The sequence below is a fragment of the Battus philenor genome, unplaced genomic scaffold (genome assembly GCF_028537555.1).
Source record: "Battus philenor isolate CCGP_79_NKW_IND1 unplaced genomic scaffold, ilBatPhil1.0.hap1 SCAF_12, whole genome shotgun sequence".
NCBI lineage: Eukaryota > Metazoa > Arthropoda > Insecta > Lepidoptera > Papilionidae > Battus > Battus philenor.
The window spans coordinates 326,815-348,639 of NW_027181674.1; the positions used below are offsets into that span (position 1 = coordinate 326,815).

A 21,825-nucleotide genomic window follows, 5' to 3' on the forward strand; every position below is an offset into this window, starting at 1 on the left:
GAGAAAATTATAACTTAAAAGTTTTATCATTTTAAATTTAAGTAAAGCTTGAAAATTTCGGCCCGTTACAGAAAGACTTTAGTAATGACCAAAACATTTTCTTAATTAAAAATTCTATGAATCATAACAATATTAAATATCCATTTATTCAATTAATGTGAATTATTTATAAAATTTTTGAATTGTTTAAAAGTTATCTTAACGACCGAAATTATAATGGCAATATTAATGCTTCTTTTTTCTCTGAGGCGAGTTTACCACTCTACTTCTTTTGATTTTGTATTTGTTGTATCGTAAAACTTCTTAAAAACGTATCAATTAAATAATTTAAATGAATTTTAAGTTTGTAAAGTGTAAGTTACATTTCCGGGATTTACATTTTTGCACTAAGGTAAATTATTTGTGGTTAATAGTGAGCCGTTATATAGATTTCGGCGTGATGCGTTTCATACGTAATTTAAGAGTGCTGCTATAGGTGTTTCTCGAAAAATAATCTGTTAGATATCTAGTATTCACTAATCATTAGAGCTGTTGTTAGGGTTTGCATCGTCGTGCGTCTCGCAGCGTTCGTTTGCTTGGCTGCTAGTTGTCAAACTATAACATTTTGTGGATGCATTTTTCCAACGACTTATCGCGAGGGAGGGTCGTCTGTGAAATAATTTCTACCTATTGTTTCTTTTAATGGAACTTAGCCGTAAGTTTTTAACGGGAAATATCAAATGTTTCAGGTGTATGGAATGTAAAGACGATGGAATACCTTGTTCCGAAGCGGTGCCCGCTGACAGCAGCATCGGAGTCAAGCGACGGCGACATGCTGCTGAGAGCGACTTGCAACTGGATGTCCCCATTGCAGTGCATTTTGCATCTCATCGGAAGCCAGTGCACATCTTTATGGTCCCACCTCGTGAAAACAACTGCCACCAAATCACACCTGCTCACTCTCCCTTTATGAGCAACATGGAAGAGATTTCCTACTGGGTGCACACTAAGCGGGCACCATGCCTCTACAATTATGACCAGATCACCAAACAGGAGCAAGCCCACTGCTCTAAGTTCAAAAGTAAGAATAATGTTCATAAGGAAGTGCCTTTGCCTAAAAAAAAAAACAAAAGAAAACTTGTGGCGGTTGATGAAGATACCATTTCCACCGAGCAAGAGAAGAGTGCAAACTTTTTCACTACAGACAGCCGTCAGAAAGCTAAAAACAATGGCAAGGCAATTTCTATCGGTTCTGATTTAGACTTTATAATCAAAGAGTCATCTACAAAGGTGAAACCGAAAAGGATGAGACTAGAAAGAAAGAGTAAAACAAAATTGGTGCAGAAAAACATGAATAACATAGTGTCTTCAACACCTAAAGCCAGTGCTCCAAGACGCAGCCTTAGAAAGTTACATAAAACCTTGAACAGCACTCAATTGGAGAGCTCCATTGAAGTTCCTGATACCAATATGATGATTGATGCTGTCCCACCAAACATTCAAGAGAGTAAACACAATGAATCACCATCACATGAAAAAGTAATTGATACAAATGATGTTACTGGTCAAGTGTGCAACAATGATAATGAGAAACCAAAACATGAAAAAGTACTTAATGGTCAGTTTGAAGATGTGAGTGATGTTTCAGGTTTCACTGCAAATTATATTCGCTCCACTAAGATAGTTTCTACAAAGTCTCCCAGGAATGCCAGGAATAAATTAAATAGGAGCTATATAAAAGAATCACAAGAAACCCCACAGAAAGAGGACAATACTATGGTTATGTGCGTTAATAAGTCTGTTAACACTGGCTTGCCCAATTCTACAGTTTTGAACTGTAGCACAGATTCATCTCAGAATGTTATTAATGTTGTCACATTAAAGTCTAATGAGAAATCCACGAGGGTCAGTAGAGCAACATCTCTATTGAAGTTCATGGACTCAAAGAAGTCTGATAGCAAAGAAAGTTTGTCTAACAATGATGTTAAAAAACAAAGTAATGTTAAGGAATCGGCTCAATCAAATGGTACATCCAGGTACCCTAAAAGAAACAAGAACTGTACAAGAGAAGAAACTGCACAGAATTCCAGAACTAATACAAGATCAAGGAGTACATCAGACAAAAGAAAGAAAACATGTAAAAGTTCAACCAAGTTTAACAACTCAGACCGAAAGGAGAATCCAGAGGAAGAATTTGTATCAAGGACACGGAGTGGTCGTAAAATTGGCCTTAAAGTTCGTCAACCGGAGAACTCTGTTCTTGTTCTTAGTAATTCAACGGAACAGTTAAGTTCCTTGGACGCAGTGAATGTAGCAGGACCTGCGCAGGACATTGCTTTGGACAGTTCAGTAAAAAAGCGACGTTCCGGCAGAGGTGCGCAGGTACGGAAATCTGACAGCAAGAGTAGACAATTAGAGAAGAAAGACTCATTGAGAGATAAAAGTGGTTTTGCAGCATGTTTTTCTGAAAGTGATGATGAAAGTGCACTGGTGAAGCAGGGAAAATTTTTCTGTTAGCTTCAAACTATATTTGTGAGGACTTCATATAAAAGATGATAGCAAAATTTTTTTCACTGTTACTTGTGTATACTCCATTTTGAGTGACTGTTCAGTGGTTTACAAATATTGAACATTACATGTGACATTCTGTTTATATATAATATCCTTGATACTTGCCAGATGATGTACAAAGTGATGGATTCTACATCATTGTGCATTGTATACCAATTTTGTTCTATAAAGCTGATGACAAATTGTTAAGATTTACAGAACAATTCTTTTCAGAGAGCCTGTGTATGACATAATTATTTTAGCCTATAGAAGCCCATTGCAAAGCATAGGTCTCCCCTGAAGATTGTCATGTTGTTCTTGAACTGCCCGCAGGGATTTATTACTGCCCGCGCCGCATACAGGGATTTCCTGAAACCTTCACTAAGTTGTCATCCGACCTGGTGGGGGGCCTACCATTGATGGATTTTGGTCAAGAACCTTTTTAACCAGATGCCAAATCCATGCATATTTTCATTCTCGCCATTGCAAATTTGCTGTGAATTTGGTATCTGCTTTGCATTGATTAATGTAAATATATAAGATATAACTGACCCATACGCCTCTAGAAATGTGACAAGTATGAATATAATAGAAAATAAAATTGTATAGCCTTTATATATTACAAGTTTAAATATTTGGACTAGGCAATGACCCTTGATTATATGATACTGTCTCCTAGCATTTCAATTTAGGTTATTTTTTTTATTTTTATTTATTAACATTTTTGTAGCCGTTGCATGCATGTTGGAAACGCAAATGAGATTTGTGTCCTAAATTGTATTATGAAGTGCCATTTTAAGAGTATTTGTAACAGACATGCCACATTCTCCGGGATTAGAGCATATATTAGTTAAGGGTTAGTCCACATGTAGCATGATCTGGTATAAAAATTTTGTGTATAATGTTGCTTTTGTCTAAAATTACACAGTAAAGTTAATGTTATCTTTTTAATATGAGTTTTTTGATCAAATATTTGTAACTTTGTTCCTAGCTGGGGCACAATAAGTTCATTTGTTGATTGTTTGCCCATATTTGTCCATTCTTCTTTTTGTCAGCCGATAACCGCCGACTAAGTCTTAGGCCTCCAAGATTGCCACGTTGACCGCGCTGCTCGTCTTTAGTGACTTCCTTTGACCTTAACGATGTAGTTCCACCAAGCATGGGGTCTTGGCGCGCCACGTGGTACCGTTCATGGTCGGCGCTCCAGTACCCTGTTGGCCACAAACTTAAACGGATCGACAAATTCAGAAGCCTTAGCAATTTAATCTGGAGACTAATACAACGCAAGCAGATATTAATTGTGGAATCCGTAGTAATTAGTTTGATAATTACAAACAGTGCCCTCTACATTGAAACATGAAAGCTAGTTTTATTACTGCTGAACACTGAAAGATGGCGTTGTTAAATGTTATGTTATGTAGATTGCATTCCTTTTACATAGAGCTTTTATTTCGGCTATCAGCTTTATGCCTGTGGATTACAAAAGAATATTTTTTAAAAAAATTCCGTCATTATTTTAGCGGTAGGACGTTCATTGTTATGCAATATTCTTTAAATTTTGATTTGTTTGTCTTAAAGTCGCTTGTTACAACAAGGATTGCTTGCTGATATACGGCTTATTAGCTTTCGCGCTTTTGTAACTCTGTAGAAAACAGAATTAAACTTGAAACATAGATGGCGTTGTATTAACTTGTTTCAGATATATTTTCAATGTGTAGTTTATGCTATTGCTATCTGACACAAGATGGCGCTAGATGAAAACAACCTATTCAATATTAATTATAATATTTCTTTCGGGCATCAGATGTCGCTATTAGTAGATAAATTTGTTATCTGGATTGTGTTGGCGATATTAATAATTATTTTTTTTTAAAATAAAAATATAGTACTAGTGAAAAACTAAAGAAATTTAAATAAACATTGCGTGAGTTATTGTACAATTGCGCAAAAGAAAACAGGGAGTTGTTTTGCAGACTTCTATATTTTTTTGAATTTCAATAATACTCTCAATAAATCAATAAAGGTAGGAAAAAAACTAGGGACAGTGTAGCTCGAAGAATTGCTCATCTGAAGTTGCAGTTGGCAGGGCACATCGATCTTGCGACCGATAGCCGTTGAGGTCGAAGGATTCTAGAGAGGAGACCACGAGCTGGTAGACGCGGCGTGGCTAGGCCCCCCAATAGGTAGACCGATGACATAGTTAAGGTCGCGGGAAGTCACTGGAGGGGGGCAGCGTAAGACCGGCCATTGTGGCGACCTTTGGAAGGGGGTGGGGGGTCTAAATCTTGCAATGGGCGTCTTTCAGCTTACATTACACAACTATATGTAAATATAAAAACAAATTTGCTATATACGACTATTGATTATTTTTTTACATTGTGTTATTATAAAAACTAAAAATTACAAACGCTGGTCCTTCATTTCGACATGTGGTGACCGTTGCCTGTGGACAATCAGAAACACCGTATCCATTGTATTATTTAAATACTTAATCTGATCGGTTCTCATAACGCGCACCGAACAATATCAAGCACAAAAGTCGTATAGTAGCCATGTGATCTTGAAGCGTTTTTACGTATTGTTATTTTTTGCAAAAGGATTGTATCTTAACAAATCAAAGTCAAATCGCAGAAAGGGGACACTAGAAATGTCAACGAGTCGTTCGGATTATTCCGGTCCGGCGCTTTCGTGAAATGGCAGAACGCACTTTGATGCCTTTTACACTCCGCCACGTGACGTGGGAACTCGCGTTCCCGCCAAAACGGCTGTCAAACTGCATTGTGACGTCCGAAATGGAATCACTTACGGAATGTTTTCATCTATTCAAATAATCGTTAAGTCAGGTGTAACGGACAGACTAAATAAAGAAAAATCCGATCGACACGTTAGATAAATGTCACTGGTGTGCTTGTGTTAAGAAAATATTGATTCATAGCTGTCACTCAGGTGAGCCACGCCTTTTGATCAATAAATGATTAGTAATTTCACACATTGATAAAATACATGTTTGTACCTTGTGTAGAGCTTAGTTTAATTGGTTATTGTGAACACGGCTTTCTAATTTACTTTGGTCTAATCGAGTGATAACGTAAGTTACTGTTTTCTTAACATAAATGCGTTATGTTCACAATCTGACTTACTCAGTATCTGAAAGCATTTATTAATAGTTAATTCTGTGTTGGATTATTTATTTACCAAAATAATTGGCTTATAAAATGTATTTCAGAGTGTTTACTGTTTTGATTTAGTCGTAATATTGAACGAAGATCACGTACAGAAAGATATTTTCTATGACGTATTTTTCAAGTACATAGCGACGTTTCAAATTTAATTTGATTTACCATAGATTATCCCAATGCCCCTTTTGTTTAGTTTTGAATGAAATGTCAAACGTTTGACAGAAAAATATTTGAACTATTTATTATCTATGCCTTCTGTGTGTGGTTGTCCATACATCGCGTTGCGCTAAATTTGTTTGCATGCATTTTTAATACGTGGAAACTTTGGTATGATATTTTAATATAAAAATATTCTTTCGATTTCGTTTTGTTTCACTTTGAACAGTGTTAATGTTATGTTTCAGAGAATGCGTCCGCGCAACGAAGCTGCTTGTACGATACAGTTCTAACCACTAGACCGCCATCGCTTGATATTTTATTACTTGTAAATCACTGGGACATATCATTTGCCCTTAACGATAACTTAAGTTGAAAATAAATCTGTTTTTATTTCCCATGAGACAATTTTATGATCGGGTCGACTCACTTTGAGATAAACAGACCCTAAATTAAATGTTAATAAACCATCTTAAACCAGCTTCAACTTTTATTATTACTTGATTTAGATTCGTTATAATTATCATTTGTGTACGAGAGAATAATGCCGTGTGAGTCTACTTTAAGTAAAGCAGTCAAATAAAACTAATCTATGATATTTTTTCGGGCGAAATAAACATAGTTTAAGGAATATAAAGAATGATTGTATTTAGGTGTGAAAGCTTTAAAGGGGTAAATGGGTAGTTCATAAATATTGCACGTCGACCTTTGGAAAGAGACAATCGGCTAATTTTGGCTTCGTACAGCGTTATCTCTGTCGCGCTAAATACAAACAGTCCGGTATCTATTAGGAGCTGTTAAAACAAGTATCATTTGCTTTTTTTTATAATTATTTTTATTCTATGTGTAAAATACACAAATTTTTCTATAAATGGTCGCTTTAGGTTGGGTAAAAAAAACATGTTCACATTATGTTTACGTATTTATTTATGAAAATTACAACTGTACGTAACAAACACAATTATACCAATTGTTAAAATGAGACACTATCTGTAGTGACAGTGATATTGACCTCTTTGAGAGCACATATATTTCAGAGTGAAAACTATAACAGGGTGATTGGAAATAGATGTAAAAGCTTTGGAGCTTTTTGTCAATAAATGAGCTTCACATTCAGATCTTAAATGCTTTTTCACCTACATCACATCACTCTGTATTTACTCACGTGAGAAATAGCAATGAAAATAGAATTTATTTCGGGCTCGCAATTTAATAGAATTAAAAATAATTTAGTGCAAATAATCTAAGATAGTCGGCGATCACCTTCATCCATTGCCGATACGTAATCATCATATTGTATAAAAAAATTAGAGAATGCAAAAAATTTCAGACTGATCACTATACGGTGATAAAAGCCTTAAATAAGTCAATTTGCCAGCAAATGACTACATATATAACATATTCACTCCTTTAATGCATTTACAACTATTTTCAATATATTTTTTACTATCTGTTTCCGTTTTTTAAGTTTGTGTTGACAGAATTATTGATTTGTTGCTTCGTTATTTCAAGAAATTAAAAATGTTATGAATCAATTAGATGTTAGGTGTTTTGTCTATTTGTAACTTCAAACGAGACGTAAGAAAAGTCGGAAGTCAAAACTAACAAGGGAGCGCCTTGTAACAGAAATATTAGAATTCAGAAGCTGTCAAATGTAACTGAGCCTTAGTAAATACGTGCGGCTTTTTAACCGGTGTTTCCAAAAACATCGATGATAGTTCCAAAACGTATCGCGTTGCATAGTTAGCTGCAGTGATTGAACGCATACGGTGATCAGGAAACGCACCCGTTCTATGAATAAAATTTAATGTTTTTTTTTTTATTTATTTATTTTCCACATATACAATTGACATAAAAATAAGTTCATTCAACTACGCACACGCAAAGTTTTTTTGGCTAAAATAGTTTTTCTTACAAATTACATTATTAAAACTAGTTATTTATTTATGGGTGGATTATTTTCATCAATAATTTGTAAATAAAAGGCGCCTTTTAAGTTTGTTGTTCAAGATCCTATCGCTAAAATGATTGTAATAATATTTCTATTGTTGTGACATTAAGAAGAGAGGTTACGTTACTGCATGCTATATAAATGAATAATTGAACAGAAAAATTATTTAATTCATTTTGTACATAGCGTGCAGAACCGATAGCCGCTGGAACTTCAAGGTTCTGGAATGTGGACCAGACATGCGGAGTGTGAGATCTCCGAGGTGGACAGATGATCTAGTTCAGGTCAATAGATGCTGTAACAAATATAAATGTGGCAGTGATAACTTTTTAGGTTTAAATATTATTTTATTTTTTACTTCCATTCTTAGAATTTCTTCTTCTAATCTTCATCAATCTTACTTCACAAATTCAAACATTCTGTATTTTTTTATATTTTTTTGTTTAAGATATTTTCATTCTTTTCTCACCGACATTCCTAAAGTATCACAGAAGCTTCCGTGTACTACTTCAGTTTACTAGGGTAGTATCCTTCAGAGTCCCGGTTCACAGGAGTGCCTATCCAAGTTCGGCTACATCAAGGGTTTGCTAGGATAAAAGCCAATTTAAACACAAAATTATTGCACTTGATTGTGGAAAATATTCCGTTGATTCAAAACAAACAATAGATGTCGCTGTAATCGATATAAAGTACAAACACCGCTAATTTAATAGTCCACCCCTCAGTCTGAGTCGTCAATCAAAGGCGCGCTGTTTCATCGCCTAAAAAGCTAATGAGAATCGAACTGGAAACAGTTGTACAAACAGACGTATCGCGTTACAGTTACGCGCTGACGTGTGGGGCTGGAGAGAGATTATCAAAACTGTAGTTTAGGAATAGATCATACTGCTACAACAACTGTACTGTCCGATATATGCAAATGAATCCATGTCTAGAGTTCTTTTATGTTATTAACACTGCTGATGATTACAAGTTTAAAAGATAGTTTGATTCGATGATATTTAATCCAAGTAAAATTAGTACAGTACCTGGCGATTAATATTGCACATCGACATTTGGAAAGAGACAATTGGCTAATTTCGGCTTTGTAGAGCGTTATCTCTGTCGCACGAAATATAGGTAGTGTGGGATAGAGATAGTGCTCTATGAGGTCGAAACTAGCCGATTGTCTCTTTCCAAAGGTCGATGTGTAATGTCTTGTTTTTGGCTTTGTCAACGTCTCATTACAGATCTATGCAGAGTAAGAGCATATATAAATTAGACAAGACAAATACCTCCCTAAACGATTTGTAGCCAAACAAAAACCTAAAGAAGATACAAAGATCGGTCATTCTTGATACATGCATTTCTGGAGTTTATTCTACTACTTCTTCTGGCGTTTTTGAAGTTGGTATTGATTTAAGCCAGGTAACAGAAATCAACTAGAAGTTTGCGTATTGAATGACAGCCCACGATGAGGTCCTTGATATGGTACTTCTTAAAGCTGTCGACGAAGTAATCTAAGATTTCAGCGGCCTCGCAGTCTGTAATATTGCATGTAACTAACGACTCGAGCCGAGGTACAGAAAGACCTTTAGCTAACTTACGTAAACAAGATTTAGGTTACGCGCCTTCTACCCAGGTCATTCTCAAGTCCGCGAAATCAATAAATGTCAATGAAGCAACAGCGGACATTCATACCGAAAAATATCAAACAATCGCAATGGCAATAAAATATAACAACATGAAGATCCTAACAAATTTCTAAACACTCGTAATTTCAATTCATTCGAGGCATGTTTAAAATGGAGCAGTAATATTGTGGAAATTTCCTCAATGATATGTAATTAGTGCCTGGTTCATGTATGTTATTTAAAATCAACTTAATGATATTGTCGCTGATAGGCAACTTTGATCAGCTTGTCTGGAACTAACCTTGAGACATTAGGAATCTAGTGTTCAATTTCTGCGGGCTTGTAATGATGGAGAAGAGATACACTAAGACTCAAGACAAAGGTATGTAACAGCTTAAATAACTGTTAATGAACATCACAGAATGCGTCTCTAATTATAAAATTACTCCGAACATGCCAGAGAAAGAGCAACGGAATGTACAATTGAAGTTTTCTGAATAATGAGAACAATGGAGTATCAGGTGACCCTCTCTGCAGAGGCTGGGAGGTGCCGGAACCCGACACCGGGGCTCGCTCAAAGGGCAAACGCGGCAAACCCCTTTCTTGATTTGCGGCGGGGAAACGTTTTGACGTACAGAGCGAGGTGCTCTCTTGTTCGAGATGATACGATTGTGATGTGGATTGAGATTCTTCACTTTCAGCTGGATATCCTGACCTTCAAAAATATCTAATAATTTTTTTTAGTGTTTCCTTTAGTTTACCATTGCAATGATAGGAGTTAAGTCGTTTAACTTAATGAGGTAATGCCTGAATTTGTAATACAAAAACGTGTTGTATCGAGTAGAAGCTAGTTGGTTTTTATCTCAATAACATCTGTAGTTTAAGCTGAAGTCAAGTAATTAAACATTTTTTTTCCAACATACGAAGGTTTACGAAGGTTTATATAATGTTTACCAGCTGTTGCCTTATATATGAGAAGAACCAGCGAAAAAAACTCAGCGGGTTTTTATATATTTTAATTAAATAATATTAGCTTTGTCCGTGACTTTGTCTGCGTGGAATTTAACAAAATATTTAGTTTTTTTTTGTAAAAGAACTTTTTCTGAAATCAAAATGCCCAAGTTACTCCTTATTACATTAGCTACCTACCAGTGTAAGTCACGTCAAAATCGGTTCAGCCATATTAGAGATTAGCCGTAATAAACAGACAGACACCAAGCAAAAATTAAAAAAAAATGGTGTATGTACCGTATACATATTTGTGTTATAAAAAGCGATTATTTTATTATTACAAATAGACATTCCTATTTTATTTATATGTGCGGATAAATACGTTGAACATTGTAGAAGTAAATAGCTAAGGAAATTGGTTTTAATAAACCAAATTACGTATGGCTAACTAACTAGCCAATAACTAAATTAAAAATGGCGTACAGCGAACCAATTAAGACTAATTACAAATATTTAATAAAAATATGTAAGTGTATTTTAATTACATTTGCGTGTACGCTATGTGCACGTGAGTGCCTTTATCAACATTGTATATACAGTTTTATGTAAAGATATAAATATATATATATATATATATATATATTATATATATATATATATATAGTTCTTGAAAGCTCACAGCCGCTTAACATACAATGTAGGACAGGGCTTCTTAAACTATGGGTCGCGACCCTAAATCGGGTCGCGCAGCAAAATTCTGGGGTCGAGAGATTTTAATGTCAAATGTTTATATATACCATTTTATAACATCACTAGAGTTGACGCAATACACTGTACTTGCAGCGTCTAGACACCCGCATTCGTTTAAGGTTTTAAACTAATATAAATACAATTTGTATGATTTTTTGTGCAATTTTTAATTTTAGATTTTTGTATGTTTCAAAACGAATTCCAAAACTATATTTTTATATGTATATGTTTATTGTTACCTAATAAATCAATTATCAAAAAATGTTAATTTATATTTCTTTTATGTTTGTATGGGGTCGTCAAGAAACTGGTGACCATAATTGGGGTCGTGAATGACAAAAGTTTAAGAAGCCCTGCTCTAGGAGACCGAATAAGAAATGAGGAGATACATAAATGAACGAAAGCATTTGATAAAGCGCCGCCGATTGGTAAGTTGGAGTGGCGATTGTCAGGCCATGCGGCATGCTGAACCGATGTCCCCTGGGGCCTGAAGATTCTGAAGTGGAGATTACGGGCTGGTCGGCATAGCCTAGGATTTTTACTCATAAGTTGGATATACAGAGAATTTCTCGTCTCTGAGGAATCCTTATGTGTTACGATTGAAATGATGATTATGATATTTATTTACTAAATACAATGCTTTGACCTTTTTAGTGTTCACAGGGTTTAAGGTGGTGGAGATCTAAAGGCACTTATCTCAAATCTCCTGACAGAAACTAAACTCGAAGTACTGCAAGGAACTGAACTTGGGCCGTTATATTATTTCTTTTACTGGAGCGGCAAGCCAAGCTGAGGTGATAGCGGTATGTGATATATTACGTAAAAACTGATTGTTTTAATATAATTAATAGCATGTCTGCTATTAACCTGCGTTCAGCGATTTACCGCGATCATAATTTCAGTATAACTAATAGGAGGGCTACCCGCCCACGCCATGTATACTGGCTGGTGGTCGCCACCCGTGATCCTTTTCGCCCACAACAGCCATCGGTTGCACAAGTGATGGGCGCCGCCCACGGTCACATATAAGACGTGTAGTTTTATGAGATATGATGTATTGCTTAATCTCTTTTTTAAGATTTTCATTCCGTAGACATTAGCGTCTTTATTTTTACAATTACGTTTAATATTTCCATGTTTTTATTTGCTCACTTTTCTGCACGTGTTTACTAAACTAAGTTACTTTAGTCTCTTGAACTATTTCCTAACTAAATCATAAACTATTTAAAATTAAATTAAAGTCAACATATTATTATTATTAATTTTCTTTTTTAAATCATTGGTGTTTTGTTTGTTTGTTCACGACGCCCTAATAATGTGCAACATAATATTATAAACATTACATTTTACGTTTCGTGTGAAACACAACAACTTCCTCGTCCCTACTGCACATTGGCATCCTCAGGCTATGCGCCGGTGTCTGTGCGGCGGTTGCCGTATTCACATGGATGACTCTAATCTAGGTATTGTATTCTTTAAACTATGGTGTCTTCTGCTCGTAGAAATATTATAGTGACACACACATTATTTTATTTCCTTGCATTCTTCTCCATGACGTATTCCAGTGATAGATCCTTTATAGATAATAGCAAGAATTATGATATATTTGATATATTATTTACTATTGTATTAGACAATGTTTCCATATGGACGTTGGTTTGACAAGTAGATCTAAACTACATTGAAGTTGATAAGAGAAAATTAAGTATTTATTCCGGCCGAATATTGAATTTATTATTCAAAAGGTTTACGTGTAATGTTGTCAATTGATGCCAAAAGACATGAATGTTTGTTTTTATTTTCATAATGAATGTCGATACATTCATTATGAAAATATTTTGTCATTCGACCTGTTGAATTTAGGTAAAGTAATCGATGACATTCTTCGAGTACTGTTTCTGTGTATAATTCACTTTGAATATTTCTATAAGTTACAACTCGCTTGTAGACCTACGTGAAAATATTAGTGTTCATCTTGCTTGAAAATATTAAAGTGTTCATAATCTTTATTTCTATTGATATCCGTACAAAAATATGTAAAACTCCGGCTTGTGAACTAGCTCACCGTATAACAGAAATAGTCTTCTAATTTTAATCTAAATCTAGGTTAGAATAAAAAAGTAACTGCGCTACAATTAAAAATTGCATAGAGAATACAGTACAATAATACTTTGGTCGCTTGTAAGTGTTACTTTATGTATGTGTTAATAATAATATGTATTGTGTGTTGTTAATAAAAGTGAACACAAGCGGTGCCTTGAGATAGCAGTCCGTGTGTGACCGGTGCGATCTGGCGTCGCATACCTACGCGCCGCGACCCTCGAGGCTGTCGCGGTGGGCGTGTCGCGCGGCGCGATTGATGTCCGCCCTCCCCCTCCTCTTTCCCCCCTCCCTCCACACTCCTCTCCCCTCCCCTCTCAGGCCGCCGGAAGCGGCTCAGGTTGCACCGCATCCTCCGGCCTCGTCACCCGACGGGAACTCTGTTACCCCTCGTCCTGCGGGACTAATCCGTCATTTTACTATATTGTGGACATAACCACACAAACCTTGATTTACCTGCTTCTATATGCCTTATTTTAATTTCGTGAAGTGTCCAAAAAGCCTTGTCTAGTTAGTCTGTATACTAATCAACCCATTTCTCATCCCCGCAGACGTTCTGCATGTGTGTTTTATGAACCATTGTAACAAATATTTTATCTTTTAATTAGGCTTTGTTAGAGTCAATACATTAATACAACGTAAATATAAATATTTATTGATATATTGATTACTGCCTGGTTAATTGTTTATAATTTACTGAAATAATCGTCCTAAATCTGTATTACATAAATGTATTGTATGTATTGTATTGTACTATGTAATGTAAAGATTACAAAACTGAGTAAAAGATAGGTCTCGCATCTCTTCGTATCATACAAGTTAAAAATATACACTTGTTTTAAAATATGCAACAATGTTTTTTATCTATATTTTTAGGTTATAGTTTTATCTGTGTTTGGACATATAAACCATATTGTGACCATCGTAAATATAAACCATATTGTGACCATCGTAAATATAAACCATATTGTGACCATCGTAAATATCAGCAAAATCGTTCAGATACTTCCGACTTAACTTCCGACAAAATAGATTGCGCAGTGATGACATAGTACGGACTCTTTTTTTATTAGGATCTATATTTCATAGACATTAGTATACGTGCCTTTTTTACATATACGTTTAATATTTACAAAATTTATTTTTAACTATTTAATTATTGACCACTTGTATTATAAACTACTTAAATTAAAGTTGAAGTCAATAAACTACTATGAACAGTTTTTTAAAAATCATTGTTGTACACACTGTTACACCGTATGGACTAAATTTTAATAGCCATAACAGTGATTTTCTGTTACTTCGATTCTTGGCATATTCCATTAACATGATGCGCGAAATGGAGAAGAATCGACGCCATACAAAGCATTCTTCATATCACACAAACTAGAATGAGGAGGGTCCGATTTTTACTATATCTCCACTACTCTTGTAATCAAACCACGGCACACGAAGCGGCTTTAGCTGTAATGTCTTATAGCGAATCCATGTAATGTTTTATGGCTCATTAAAATTTTCTTTCCGCACACCATTCATATTGAAATGTATGTACATCCTGTTTTTGACAATTAATCTTCATCCAGTAACGAATACCTGATATGCCACTATGAGCTGGAACCCTTTGCACTCTTAAGCTGTGATTTTGGTTCATTAACTGATATATTATTTTGTAGTATGGACTAGGTCAGTGTTTTCCCACGCGTGGAACTGAAGGGTCCGTGAACTTAGCTCCGAAGAAGCTGTGAAAGTCCTCCGGGCTAGTAGCACCGTCTGCAGTAGAAATAATACCAGAGGACGTTCACAGCTGGACATACGCTTCACTTATAGACTTCCAATAGATTGAAAGCGACAGTAAAGATCGACTGGGAGTTTGAGTTTGTAGAGTAATAATGTCTTTATCGCACAACACTCCGGGATGTTTGTAATTGTGATTGTTATAACGTTTTATAAATTTAAACCTAAGCAAATAAATCGATCTTGTTTTCTGTGTGCCAAATCATATGCCGGGACTAGTTATAAAGACTGAAGTCTCTCTGAGTGTCGGTGCGCTGGGTCCAGCGCTGGGCATCCGCCTGGGCACTGGCAGCGCGCCGACAGCTCAAAATAAGCGGCGTGACAAGTAAATTAGTCGGACGCCGCGTGAGATGACTTATTCGTTTTGCAATCCGCGACCGGCTGCCGTCGCCGCCGCCTTCGTTGCAATTTAAACCCTAAAATTACTCACGGTAATGTTAAAAATTAATCATATCATTACCTCGGTCACTTTGTTGAAAGAAACTAATCCTTGTTATAACTTTACTAAGGTTCGAAATGTGTTAGCAGCGGCCTCGCGACGGGCAAGGAATCTTTCCTTAAATAAATTGTCTCCGATATATCCCCAAGTGTATTTTATAAAGCGTTTACACCTTTATAGGCTCGACGCACACTGGTCCTATTATTCGTACTTTCTGTCTAATTAAAAAAAATGGAAACTTTTTAATTTTTGTTTTTTTGTGCATCTTTGGTTTAATAATTTCTTTCTAGTCATAGATATTCTAGAGATGTAACTTCTTAGTATTACAAGGGTTCAACGTACGGGTGCTGGGCAATTGCGGTGTAGTAGATAACGCGCCCAGATTTTAAGAGGCTTCCTTGCCTAAACTAAACTTAAAATGATCCTGGTAATGTTGTTTTAAAACCACGTTTTCAGATGTGAGTTGATCTGAGAGAGAGATATATATGTCGTACAAATTCATTATGAATTCTATTTCATAATTATAAATCCCTTTTTACAATCTATATACATTACATGTTTAACGTGGTCTTAATTTTTTTAGTAACCGAACTTTACATGTATATATAAAATTTTAAATTGATAATTTAATGAGTCTTATTATCGATTTTAAAAACTTGTAACTCTATTGTGTGAACACAATAGTGATACAAAGCGATTTTTTGGCATTTTCAATAAGTCGTTAAAGAAAATAGAGATTAGTCGAAATGACATTAAAAGTTCTGGAAACAAAACAAAGCTTCCAGTTACTGTTTTAATCTTTTGAAAATAATGGAATGCGTGTATTTCTTACAATTTTGCTGCTGATGCGGCGTGGTCTTTATAATAAAATAAAAGGCTGTGTGAGTTCTTAATTGTTTGCGGTTGTCATGAATGAACAATAACGAGGTGTTCAAAATATTTTCCGTTAAACAATAACTAAATTACAATAACCAAGATAAAGGATGATAAATGTACATTATTAGTATTTTTCTAAGTATTTTTTATAAACCGCTATAAATAGCTTCTAGATATTAGTGTTTCAGATTCATGTAATTTCATTAACAAGGACAGGCTATTTTTACGAATGTCGATGGGCGCTGTTAGACGTTTTGGCTTTTATAAGGACAACGGACCGGCATCCCATGTGGTGGATTGACCATTTTAAAAGCGTCGACAGATACTGGATAAATGCCGCTTCCAAAAGGTATTATCGCAAATCTGTAAAGAATATCTAAGTCTAGCAGAGAAAGTTTTTCGGAAGAAGTTGAAATATTAAAGATATTAATGATATTCATTTATATTTTTATAAAAACACATAAAAGTCTTATATTTGTTTATAAAAAGAGGTAAGAATATAATCTAAGTTGAAAGGATTCTCTTTTTTTTCGTTTATAGGTACATTTGACCTCTGTCGCGTCTGATGTTAAGCGACGAGGTCTGCGATGCTACTTGCTTGCCTAGAACAAACCTATACACACATGTCTTGAAGACTCCTAAGTTAAAGTTGGTTGAAAATAATTGGGTAGGTTGTTCTTTGACTGTTTACACTATAAAAGTATAACCAAAACGCTCTGTGCGGGTTGAAGGGACTTCAATAGTGTACATTTAGTGAATCCGTCCATATTGTTGTCCGATGGAAGAAAGCAATTGGGGGAATTATTTGGTGCAATTCCGACACACACTCTCCAAAATGTCTGTAGAGTATCAATAAATTGGCAACTTCGCTGTTACACAAGTTGAAAAAGTAATGTTAATATTAATAGTAAAATTCCGTCAGCGCGGTTTTTAAATGAACGTGTTTTCGTTCCAGTGCGCGTCGTACCTATTCGGACCTTAAGCGGCGTATCGAAAAGGATTATTCGAGCGCTATAAATATGGCGGGCGAGATTATAACAACGCGGATAATAACATTAAAATAATAATAAAGCGTGCGATGCGCCGCCGCCGATGGAGTTGTCATCTCTTAATAGATTTATCTTCGGCCATACATCAAAATTACTCGGCGCTAGTGTTGCGCCGAGCTCGATCGGTATCGATTCATTAGCGATGGGCATCGATACGCGCCGGCCCGCGCCTCCGCGCCCACCGCTCAATGGGCACAATTGCTTTTTTTAATTTTACATTGAAAGCTTATATCCCACTGTTGAACGTCGAGATTACACTGCGACAGATTATAAATGTGAAATATATAAAGTTAAATAACATCACCCTTATATTTTTAACGATCTGCTATAATGTATTATTTAAAAAACATCATGCAGATGTGTATTTCTTAACAAGTCGATAGTAATAAATATTTATTATTTATATATCTCTAGCATGTCGTTGTCGGGGTAGCGGTAGACGAGTGAGGCGAGATCGCAGATCGCGGGTTCAATTCCCCAAATACAATATTATATAATTCACACTTTGTGATTTGATTATATAGTATTGTCACTGCTCATATGTTTCCAGGGTATATGCAATGGCATCTTCTGCATGCCATAATACCAAACTGCGGTCGATAACCCGCTTGCCAAGCGTGGCGATTATGTAATGTTTCCCCCAGATATCTCTGGAGATGTCTGAGCCTTGCAGTGGGCGTCAATGGTCTAAAACGACCAGTATGCCGTTGGCAGCTTTAAGAAACGTGTGTAATAAAAAAAATCATTTTAAAAAGGAATTACCCAATACGAATTAATTTTTTAAAGGATTCATTTTGGAGAATGCACTGCAGAACCCCAAAATCTTATCCCTCCATCCCCGTTTCTTTATAGAAAGAGTAGGAGGTTGAACCACTACCACATTTGGTAGTTCCCATTCCCCTCACGATTAAGTTCCTTTGAAGGCGTACATCAGCGTTTCGATACATCGTTTCTGATCCGAACAACCTGAGTGTGGAACAATCTACTGGCTTCATCATTTCCTGAGAAACATAACCCAGGTTTCTTTAAAGTAACATCCAATTACTGGGTTTGCGTGTTTGAACTTCAATCACATAGTCGCTTTCAAAGAGTCGAGTCGGTGGTCAAAGGCGGACTAGTAACAGATACAAAAACGAACATTTAATTAATTGCCTATGTATTTCTTATCATTAAAACATTAATAAGTTTTAATACAAGTTAAATAACTTATAAATACAATAGAATACCTTGGAGTTTTTATAGAAAAAAATGATATAGATACAGTTTATATATACCAAGATGGCGTCGTTTGAAAGCGTTCAAAAAGCACTATAATAATGTCTTGATATTTATTATCTGTCGCAAAATTAAAATTATATATATTATCTAGATAATGGTATGTCATTATTTTTTAAAATGCGTAGGATGATTATCTATATCAATCATTTTACAAAATTACTCTTCGCTATCTTATAAATTAGCTTATCACGCCCCGCTATTTTTTCTTTCTCCTTTATTTCATCATTGCGAAGAAGGATTCTTCTTTCTTCTAAGAAAACGTACATCTTAGTACATATTTAAAAAATATTGATAGAGGTAAACAGCCTTTTGTTTTTTTTTGTACGCTATTGTTTTATTGACATGAAAAAATTCCGCGGTTTTGAAAGCCTTAACTCGAATGGTCGAAAGGATCCTCGACGGGACGTTACATTACGTGCAATATTACAGGATTTCGAAGCTCGATGTTCGCAATTTTACAAGAGATCCTAGGCTAGGTACCCTGTGCGCCTTGCCACTTTAAACCTGCGGAATCTACAAATGCCATTTGGGTAGCAGTGAAAACCATTAAAAAAATGTCGGTTACTTTAGTTTTAAATCAATATGTCGACATATAAATGTATTTTTATTTACAACAGAAAGATGTTTCTAGAAAATTAATCTACGCTACTATGTGACAATAGCACACTAAAGTTCAAATGATGAAGACATCGATTCTGATATCATTGGTTATTTCCACGTCAACGAATTACAATTAATGATTTAAAGTGAAAACATCATCGTAATAGCAATCTTTATATGATCTCAGTGAGATAGTTATAAGGTAACAACTGTAACTAATTTTATATTTCTAAGCTTCTAAGTTTGTACATTCTTACTGCCTTTTGTTACTGTCTATCTCCAATAAAGTAAATAAAAGTAAAGTAAAATGCAGTAAAGTGAGGTTGTTTAAATTGGTGGTTCCAAAGTGAACAACAAACCCACAGAAGAAACCACTAATGTCGCTTTCTGAAACCATTCGAGGGTGTATAAAAACTAACTGTACACTAGTTTAGAGTATATTAAATATATTTCGTAATATTACTGGCTTGCAATCTTGTATAACTCACACTTTGTGCATTAATTATTCAGGATTAACACCGCCCGCATACAAGTTTCCACAGGATGCGCAGTAGAGTTCTCTGTGTACCATAATACCACACTGCGATCGCTTTCCCGCCTGCCAAACGTGGCGATTATGGTATATCCACCCATAGACATCTTGGGGAGGCCTATTGTCTATTGTCTCATATGAAGTTTTAGCTGTTAGTCTTGGCTTTTACAGGTTCATCGGAAACTAGTTCACGGAACGGAGGGGTCCGTGAACTAAGAGAGGTCTATGCAGAGCAATTGGCATCTATAAGCTGCGATTACTACGAATAAATAAAAATAAAACTAAAAAGTGACAATTTCGTAGTATTATTGTATTTGAATTGAAAATTAAACAATTAATCGTAAGTAAAATTAAATAAAGTTACTTTAAAAAAAATAACTTCATTTTTTTTATTAATGTGTATTTTTATACTATGCATTTATGTATAGTTACTTATCTGTAGGCGAATTTTTATTATCTAATCTAAAGTTTAAATAATTTTAAAAAAGCAATGTACATGATTTAATCACTATTAGATTATTTAATTTAATATTATTTATTTAAAGACCACGTGGTAAAAACTGCCTTAAGCCTCCCAGAATTCCCAAGAGGGAGAGGGCGTCCACAAGCTACGTGGTGGTCTAATATCAGAAAGGAACTGGAAACCCTTCAACTTGATGCAGAGATAACCCAGGATAGAATGACCTGGCGCAAATTGATAAGGAGACCCGACCCCAAATAAAGGGAAAAGGGAAGGAAGAAGAAGAATTTAATATTATTTATTGTACACGTTAAGATACATTTAATAAGTTTTACAATAATACACAAAAAAGTACAATGGGCGGTCTTATCACAAAAGGCAATCTCTTACAGGCAGCCATAGTATGGAAAAGGTAAGAGTAGTAATAATGAATATGTAATTATATTTATTGTAATGTTTTGACAGTGACGTAAATTTTGGCGCTCTGTAACGCGGGTCCGCCATGTTGCCGATGCGTTCAGAATTCGTGCGACACGGGAGGTGCGTCCGCCGGCGGGTGGTTTATTGTTTTACAACGCTCCGCGTACCCCGTCAACGTTTACGGCGCACAATGATGCGACGAATCGAAGAAACTCGACGTCACAGCCGTTGATAGAGTGCCATAATCTTTCTTCCTGTCACGCGTACATTTTACAACGCGCCCATTGTATATATGACTGGCTTGTAATGCGACAAACTGTGAAAGGGATGGATCTATCGAGTTTACAATATTTATAATGGGAATATAGAATTTTGACTATAGCACACCTATTATAGCAATCAAACATATATATAACCTCTTTTTAAAATATAGTAAACTGTATTCTCAATAATTATGCCTGGTGATTGTTTATAAAGGTAAATATGCAGCAGTGCATCGACAAAAATACAAAAAACGTCATCAGCTGACGTGATGTCATTAGACATTCACTGCTAGGCATAAGACTTCATAAAAATGGCCACGATCTACGCTTTACAATGGTGGGCCTAACAAAGTTGCGTTCACTGGCCCGCGGTGGTCACTCAAGAACTTCTCTCTCGCCTACTGCCAGTTCAGACTAGCAATTCTTCGAACTACTTCAGTGACATTGCTTCTTCTGCGGATCTTTTGATTCGATACCTAAGCTTTTTTAGTTGCTTTTTGTCTAAACTTGAGCTTTCTTGTTAGGTCCATCGTAACCAATGTGTAGGTACAAAAATCGTAGCTTTAGAAATAATAAATATCGTAATTATAATATTGTATCGGTGTTAAAAATTTGTATTACTACATATTAAAATGAATTATTGTTTACTATCTGTCTCAGCATACTTTGTTCTGTCAGAATTTATTCGCTTGTCAAATTCAAAGAGAATAAAAATAATTATAGTAACATATTTCATAGTGCAAGAAAAGGAACAATATTTAGCCATTTTCGCATATGCAGTGGTAGTCATGCAATAAAATGCACCGCCCGCCAGCCCGCTGATAAATGCGTATGCGGCAAACAATGCGAATCACACAACCGCCACCGCCAAATCACTCAACACGT

At 35.5% G+C, this 21,825-nt stretch overlaps 1 protein-coding gene across 1 annotated transcript; it reads left to right on the forward strand.

Annotated features, from left to right (window-relative positions):
* The first annotated feature begins 260 nt into the window (after positions 1 to 260).
* Positions 261 to 3,480, forward strand: LOC137932734 (micronuclear linker histone polyprotein-like). The gene is made up of 2 exons (XM_068776392.1): positions 261 to 391; positions 729 to 3,480. The coding sequence occupies exon 2, from the start codon at positions 733 to 735 to the stop codon at positions 2,494 to 2,496; it is 1,764 nt and encodes a 587-aa protein (XP_068632493.1). The 5' UTR covers positions 261 to 391; positions 729 to 732; the 3' UTR covers positions 2,497 to 3,480.
* The last annotated feature ends 18,345 nt before the right edge of the window (positions 3,481 to 21,825 follow it).

What these genes read in the sequence shown, in the direction of transcription:
- LOC137932734 (XM_068776392.1), top strand. Translation starts at nt 733, where the DNA reads ATGGAATGTAAAGACGATGGAATACCTTGTTCCGAAGCGGTGCCCGCT.